The sequence below is a fragment of the Lemur catta genome, chromosome 14, assembly GCF_020740605.2.
Source record: "Lemur catta isolate mLemCat1 chromosome 14, mLemCat1.pri, whole genome shotgun sequence".
Lineage (NCBI taxonomy): Eukaryota > Metazoa > Chordata > Mammalia > Primates > Lemuridae > Lemur > Lemur catta.
Genome location: NC_059141.1, coordinates 51,187,952 through 51,196,399, shown reverse-complemented (window position 1 = coordinate 51,196,399; position 8,448 = coordinate 51,187,952). Strand labels below are relative to the sequence as shown.

The 8,448-nt window shown below is 41.8% G+C and overlaps 1 protein-coding gene across 1 annotated transcript; it reads right to left on the bottom strand.

Annotated features, from left to right (window-relative positions):
• Positions 1–262: 262 nt before the first annotated feature.
• Positions 263–7,981, bottom strand: TMEM254 (transmembrane protein 254). The gene is made up of 4 exons (XM_045568420.1): positions 7,834–7,981; positions 6,015–6,118; positions 5,746–5,805; positions 263–1,990 (listed from the first exon to the last, which is right to left on the bottom strand). The coding sequence occupies exons 1-4, from the start codon at positions 7,921–7,923 to the stop codon at positions 1,870–1,872; spliced, it is 375 nt and encodes a 124-aa protein (XP_045424376.1). The 5' UTR covers positions 7,924–7,981; the 3' UTR covers positions 263–1,869.
• Between the last annotated feature and the right edge of the window lie 467 nt (positions 7,982–8,448).

The window sequence follows — 8,448 nt, the reverse complement described above, 5'->3', positions numbered from 1 at the left end:
AAATGAAAACAGAAACAAAAAGGAGATAATCCTACAATGAAAAAGAGACACTCATACCCACCTGGTGACTCTGTGTGTGGAGGAGTTAAGTGGGCCATGGGAAGTTTATAAACATAAGTATGTACCCTACAACCAGGGCATTCTGCAATTCTTTATCAATGAGAAACAAACTGATATTTGAACTGGACAAACAGTTCCCTAAGTCTATTTCAGAAAAAGAATCAACTGCATGACACTATGTCAAAATTGACAAATACATTCATGAGACAATTCACAGAATTTTATTCAAGTTAATCCATTTTGTTCAATAATCTTCCATATTGCTCCCAGCACCACTGTCATTGTTATTTCCCTTTGGAGAGGACCATGTTTTTAAAAAATCTGGGTTGAATTTCCATCACGTTTAACTCCATGGTCAAAAATCTTTTTCCCTACCACAAAGCAGTATCTTAATCACAAGAGAAACTGAGGGAAAAACTGAAATATATTTGCAGAAATTTATCTCCACTAGAAACAATTCATAGTCCATAATCTTTCAGGGTTGTACTTTTACTTGGGGGCTCTATTTTGGGAAGGGGCTTGTTTCTCATAAATGTTTGTAGAATACAAATAACCTGCCCTGCTGTATCACAGAAATGAGTACTAGTTTGCAGAGAACAAGTAAGCAGTCCTCCAGGGAAGGAGCCCAAATGGCTTGCAGGGGTCACTCTGCCAGGATAAGGGGACAGAGTCAATAATCCTGCCTCCCCAACCTGTCTGCAGTAATGAGGTATAACCAGGTGAATGGGAGAGGTAGTGACTCGCAGGGGAACCAATGGGCTAGAATCTCTAAAACAGGAATGTTTGTCTACCTGAGTGAGTCAGAGCTGGAGGGAGACACCTAGTGTTCAGAGAAAGTAACCATGAATAGGAAAGTGTAAAAATGATACCCACAGAAAGGTGGTACCAATTAAAGTCAGTCTTGTGCTTTTCTTTTGAGATGAAGGAACACAAAACGGGTTGTGCAATTTTCACATAAAAATTGGAATGATACTGAACAAGTGGAAAGCAAAACTGGTTTCCCTCCTTTGTTCAACACTGATGGAGCCCCTGTGTGCAAGGCAGTGGGACAGGTGCTGAAGGGAAAAGCTGTTTAAGATGTGGCCCTGAGCTGAAGGAGCAATCTGGCAGTGCCATCAGAGCCTTGCACACGACAGAGCACTCTGTCCCTGGGGCCCTGTGGACGGAAGGATCACTTCTGGCTGGCAGCACCAGGCAGGGCACTCCCCAGTCCTCTCCTCTTGGTTCCCAGCATGTCCTCCTGTGCCTGTGTCATTGCTCAGCCTGCCCTGTGCCGGGCACTTGCTCATCCTCCTGATCTTTTTCTGTAGTTCGAGAAAGGATCCTGCCTCCACAGGTACCTAACAAATGCATGGAATTTATGTGTTGTGGAAGTGTCACTTGGTCCAGAAAGGTGGAAAAAATTGGGGGAAAGGAGAGGTAAGATGGTGGTAGTGAGGGTAAGGTGTTTTGCTGACAAGTAAATTTAGTATGTAGCTCAGCCAGATAACCAGAGATCACCCAAAACAGCCAAGGACCTCAAGAAGGTAGGTGGAAGCCCTCAGCCAAATAGGTCAGTCTGCCGAAATGGAAAGCTAAAATCATTTCCTATTTCTTTCTGAAGTAAACACTGGTCGATTAAGCTCAACTAGACCATATAAAAGAAAGATGACTAACTAGTGGTTCTTAAATAGCTTTGAAGGGCAGATATTCTCTAGAAAGTAGGAAGATCACTGAGTAAACACTGCCTCCCTGCCACCCCGCTCCCAACCCCCACCATAAAAGATGAGGTTGAATATAAAAGTGTAAGAAAGCTTTTGAATATCTTCTTTAAGTTTGTTTTCGGCGCTTTGATCTGTAAGCAATCAAGATGGAGAGAGACGCTATCCCGAATATGAAAGTCTGTAGGAACCAGAGTAGCCGAGCCCGACCATCTGTGATGCCTTTATACCTAAAAAACAAGAAACATTTAAACACCAGAATTTTAATCTTATGGTTTCATGGGATTTATTGTCTTCTATTTTTTTTTTAATTTATACCTTCCATCTAGTTTCATCGCGTTTATTTTAATGTATTTCTCTGGCTTCTTAACTTGAATGGTTAGTTCATTTATTAATATTTTTCAACTTTGTTTTCTAATAAATGCATTTTGGATGATTCACTATTCCCTGAGAACCAGTCTGGATACTGTCCAGGGTACGGTATTGTTTTTCCAATGATTCTGGTGAGTGGATAGGATAAAAAGCAACAGGCCAGGCTTCAGAACAAGCATTTTGAAGACAGACCAGATATAAATCCTAGCTTGGCCACTTACCAGCTGTGACCTGGGAAAGTTACTTACTATCTTTCAGAATCAGTTTTCTTGTCTGAAAAAATAGGAATAATAGTAGCTATCTCACCAAGTTTATGAGATAATATACACAAAGTGTTTAGGAAAGAGCTTGGCACATAGTAATGATAAACATTTGCTTATATAGTCACTCAAATTGTCTAAAACAAAGCTCAAAAGAAAATATATAATTGAAGTGAATAGCTTGCTACAGCTTCATCTGTCTACAGTAAGTCTCATTTGGATGACTTTTTATTTAAAACAAATTTTAAAAACAATAAATGTAAAAATGACATGATTTTCTACACTAACTGTTTAAAGGAGAAAGACCATATAAACATCTTAATATATGCAGAAGCATTTGACAAATTCCAACATACATTCTTAATAAAAGTTTACAGCAAACTTAGAAATACAGTGGAACTTCCTAATTTTGATAGAAGAGATCTACAGAAGTCTAGAATAAACATGATGGGAAATGTTGAAAGCTTTCCTCTGAGATTAAGAACCAGGCACGATGTTTACTAACTCCACTTCTAGTCAACACTGTATGGGAAGTGCTAGCCAGTGCAATAAGGGAAGAAACACAAATAAAAGGTACACAGAATTGAAAGAAGAAATAAAACTGTCTTTATTTCTAGAGAGTAAAAAAAAAGTATAGATGAACTATTATAATTAATACATGTATTAATATTTAGCAAGGTAACTGGGTCAATATATAAAAATGGACTATATTCATATATACTACCATCAGCCAATAAGAAAATTAAAAAAACTCATTTATAATAGCACATGAAAATAGAAGTAGCTGGAAATTAATTTAACAAAGAATGTAACGGGGCGCAGTGGCTCACACCTGTAAACCTAGCACTCTGGGAGGCCGAGGTGGGAGGATCACTCAAGGTCAGGAGTTCAAGACCAGCCTGAGCAAGAACGAGACCCCGTCTCTACTAAAAATAGAAAGAAATTAGCCGTACAACTAAAAATATATAGAAAAAAAATTAGCCGGGCGTGGTGGTGCATGCCTGCAGTCCCAGCTACTCGGGAGGCTGAGGCAGAAGGATTGCTTGAGCCCAGGAGTTTGAGGTTGCTGTGAGCTACGCTGATGCCACGGCACTCTAGCCCAGGCAACAGAGTGAGACTCTGTCTCAAAATAAATAAATAAATAAATAAATGAAATAAATAATGTGTAAGACCTCTTTAAAAATTATAGAATTTTATTGCTACATTACTGGGGATCTAAATAAATGGAGATAGACCATTTCATGGTTTAGAAGACTCAATAACTGAAATATCCCAATTGTCTCCAAATTAATTCATATGGTCAATTCAATAAAAATCCCAACAGGTTTATTTTCTGTAGCATATGACAATGCGTAAGAATATGCAAAAGTCTAGAATGGACAACCCTCTTGAGCAATGAGGTGAGAGGACATGCTTTAACAAATACTAATGATCATATAGCTACTGCTATTATATTAAGACAGTGTTGCATTGGCTCAGTGATAAACAAACAGACCAATGGAACAGAACAGACTTCAGAAACAGGGCCATACGTCGTGTATGTGTGATGTAAGACAGGTCACATCACTGGAGAGTGAACATCTCAATAAATACCCCTGGGATAATTGGGCATCCATATGGAAAAAAGGTGAAGTTGGAAACCTCTCACAAAAAATCAGCTCCTGGTAGATTAAAGACTTAAATGTGGAAGACAAAATTCTAAAACTGTTAGAAGATTGTGAAAGAATATCCTAATAATTTTAATATATAGAAAAAATTAATAAATTTGACTATATTGATAAACTTCTGTTTATAAAAAGATCCAACAGAGTAAAAAAAACTGTAAGAAAGGATACTTGCAAGACATCTAAATGACAAATTTCTCAAATTCAGAAAAAAAAGTGCCTACAAGTGGTTAAGAAAAGGACAGACAACCCATTAGAAGAGTGTTGGTGAGGGTGTGGGGGAACAGGCACTCACACTTGGGTTGGAAGTATAAATTAGTCCCACAGTTCTGAAGGCAATATGGCGATATATATCAAAATTAAAAATATTCATTCTTTAAGCTTCAAATTCCAGATCTAGGAATTTATTCTAAGGGAATAAATATCAAAGTGGACCAAATGTATGAAATTCATGTTCACAGCAGTATTGCTTACGATAGTAAAAAGCTGTACACTTAAAAGTCTATCAGAGGGAGGATTTCTTAAATACATTAAGGTACATCCATATAATAGAATATTATACACTAATATTAATGGATGGGGTAAGTTGATATGTACAGACATGGAAAATGTGAGCCCAGCGTGGTGGCACCCTTGTAGTCCCAGCTACTCAGGAGGCTGAGGCAGGAGGATTGCTTGAGCCCAGGAGTTCAAGGCCAGCCTGGGCAACATAGTTAGACTCCCTCTCAAACAAAATAAAATAAAACAGATAAAATAAAATAAATTTAACAATAGGTATATGTGACAATGGAAAACCATAGCTCACTGTAGCCTCAAACTCCTGAGCTCAAGCGATCCTCCTGCCTCAGCCTCCTGAGTAGTTGGGACTACAGGTGCATGCCACTGTATCTGGCTAATTTTTCCTTTTAGTAGAGACGAGGTCTTGGTATATTGCCCAGGCTAGTCCTGAACTCCTGGCCTCAAGCAATCCTCCCACCCTGGCCTCCCAATGTGCTGGGATTACAGGCATGAACCACCTCACCTGTCCTCATTTTCCACTTTTAAAAGTAATAGAAAAATAATACAGTGAAAGCTAACCTTGACCAGAAAAAAATATTAATTGTAAAGCAATTTGGCATTACTAAAACCATGTTTTTCATTGCACCATACTTTATGTATATGCTTATATAAAGTACAAATGTAAAGAGAATATTTTTCTAGTACTAGCACACAGTATTAATCTACACTGGCATCTATTGCGTAGGGTCTGATTTAGGGGTTTTTAACTAGCACTGCATCCCAGAATTATATGTTGAGCTTTAAAAAAGAACTTATTCCTATTTCTGAAGCAAGACCTATTAGATGGGTCTGGAAACCAGGCAGGAATATTTCGAAAGAGCTCCTCAGGTGATTCAGTTGTGAAATCACAATTGAGAATTGGGGCTATCCAGGGAATTTTTTAAAACTAATAAAAGTCATCTCAATTAAATAACTAAATAATTGATTAACTAACACAAACAAAAATGAATTTATTCACCAGACATTTACTGAGTACTCCCTCTGTGCCAGGTTCAGCAACAGGCATGAGGATTTAGCTCTACCCTGAGAATGTGCTCAGCCTACAAGTGTATGAATTATTTAAATGTGGTTACTCTCAATTTATATTAGATACTGAGAGAAAAGCTACAGAGATCGATTACAAAGACTTACTTGCACAATACCATGGCATACAAGGACTCTCCCACGTGAATCAGCCAGGCAAGCCAATACCTGAAACAAAAAAAAAATTCAGTCTCTTCGTTTAAGTCTAAGGTGATGGTTATCTACTGATAAAATCTAACACAGAAACCTCCAAAAGAAAGGTGCCTTAATGTGAACTGGTATTACTCTTGGATAACTAAAGGGAACTGCAGGCCTTTCAAGTCTCTAGTAATGCCAGAGCTGCAGAGTCCATATCCCATTTCTGCAGCTCTCCTTACCCATTGTGCAGGAGGGTGTGATGGTGGTCTACCAAGTACTGAGTGAAGGGGCCCAGAGGTCCGAGGCTCTGATAAGGGATACTCTGAGGCCAGAAGACAACCCACTGAAAGAGAACCAGAGGCAGAAAATACCTATTAGGTCACTTAAAATGTTTACTTTTGAGAGAGGCTATAAAATAATACTGACTCTACAAAAACAACTACAGACCAAAGAAACTGTGAACAGTTATCTGGGCCTCTATTCTTGACTTCTTTTTTCTAAAAACAACTCTACTGAGAGATTTATGCTGAAGAAACTATGTAGTTATCAAACTCAGTGCTATTTTTAATAAATTCCACCAAAACATTACTTTATGGAAGTTATTAGCAAATTTTAAGAGTTTATGTGCCTTGGCCAGCTTCTTTACTGCATAAACCATGACTTGACCAAATCCTCATTTTGTTTAGAATTCTTTCTCTTCTTTACTTTTTGTACCTCTACACTGGGCCTGATCCATTGTACAGAGATGAAAAGTGAGTGAGATCAGGTTTGTGAAGTTTTAATATTAACTGCTTAATCAATAAGGTTTCTGTAATCTTATTAATTTTTTTTCAGTCTCTGTACTGTAACCTGCCAGCTTAGCCTTTTCTGAGAATAACTGCCAACAGGTTCAAAATTTATTGCCACATTCAGATCTCTATGAACAGGAGTGCTACCTCTCCTATGATGTTGTTTCACATCTGAAATTTAAATAAAGCATAAAACATCACTGCATCCTCCTAGATCAAGGGGAATGGAAGGAGCAGCATCTGCCAGCTCCACAATATCCCAATTTGAAGTCCCCAAAGCTTCCTTCCATTTATACCCTAATTAGGCAGAGACACACAATTGTAGAACAGAGATGCACTTTCGAAAACTCTCCATTTCTTGGGCAATATCTACCTAGCGTTGCCTTCTTTCAAAATTATACCAGCTTAGCCCACAACCTATTTTTTTATGCGTCTTTCCCATTGTCCTTTAAACAAACTTTCTTAGCCAGACAAAAGTCGCTTTCTCTCGGTAGAGCTGTCTTCCTGCTTCCACGCCTAGGCTGTAACAGTTATACCCTCTCTATCCCTCCTTACTAGTGAAATCCTACACGTCCTTTAAGTTTATTCCCGTTTTCCAAGCAATTCCAACTGCCTCAAACATTCTGCTTCGGAAGCCCCAGCCTGACTCGGCGGGCCTACGGCGGTCTGCCAACTTGAGAGGCTAACTCGGCTAAGCCCTTAGCAACCGAGAAGGGGCCAGGATGCAAGCGCTGGAACACTTGGAAGCAGAAACCACCGTAAAATCCCACCAAACTTCCGCTTACACCAGTAACCTAGGCAACAGTCAGGCGCGCGTGCGCACAGGCCTCATTGCCACGGCGCCCCTCGCCCTACGAGGGCCTGCGGGGCCCAAACAGATGCGCCGCCCAGCCCACGCCTCACCGCGAAGTATCCCAGCGCCAGCGCCGTGACGAGCGCGGGCCACGGTCTGGGTGTACGGAAATAGGCGGCAGCAGCCCTGCCGGCGTCCGACTTCGCTACTACCATCTTGAAAGCCTTACATAATGAGTCGCTTGGAGAGCTGTCCCTGCCCCACACAAGAAAAGCCTGGCTAGCCGGTTTCTCAGCGCAGGTGCTGGGCCTGCTGCGCCTGCGTCTCCTTCCGGGCCCGGGGGCCCAGTCCCCTCCCCCTCGGCTCCGAGCGCGCGGGAGCTGGTTTTGCGCCTGCGCGACCTCTCCTGGCTCGCGGGCGCGGATGCTGTACTGAATGCAGCGCTGGTTCCCCTCGCGGGGCCGGGGCCGTCCTTACTGTGTAGTAGCCAAAAGACAGGATGATGACCGTGAACCAGAACAGACTGCCCCTCTGGAAGTAGGCCGCACCGCCCGCCGCCGTCGCCATGGCCGCAGCACTTCTGCGGGAATGCGCGGGCGGGCGCGCGCGGGCGCGCGGACGCGGGGCCGGGGCGGGGCCTGGCGAGCGCGTCCCCCCCAGCGCTGCGCCTGCCACCCCCGGCCGGGGAGGTTGTGCGGTTTCGGAAATTGCGCGAGAGCAAGTCTGCCTTTTGTCCCGCCCCGGGAGAGGGGCCTTGGTGTCCTGACACCTGGGCTCCGCTGGGCTAGTCATCATCTTGTAAAGGGGACCCTTCTCTGTCACTTTTCTGGATTTAAGATAAAGATGTTGAATTAGATGGTGTTTTACTGCAAGTCTACTTTTTAAACTTATGCTCTTCCTCTTCATTAGTTAAGACGTATCGAGCCATACGGCACGGTGCTTATGAGCTGGGATTGTGGAACACACTGCCTGGGTTGAAGTCCTCGCTCTGCCTCTCCTATTTATGTACGTTTACACTGGTTACTTGGCCCCTCTGTGTCCTAGTTTCCCTATCTGTTAAATGGGAATATATCAGTTCCTGGAACTGCAAGC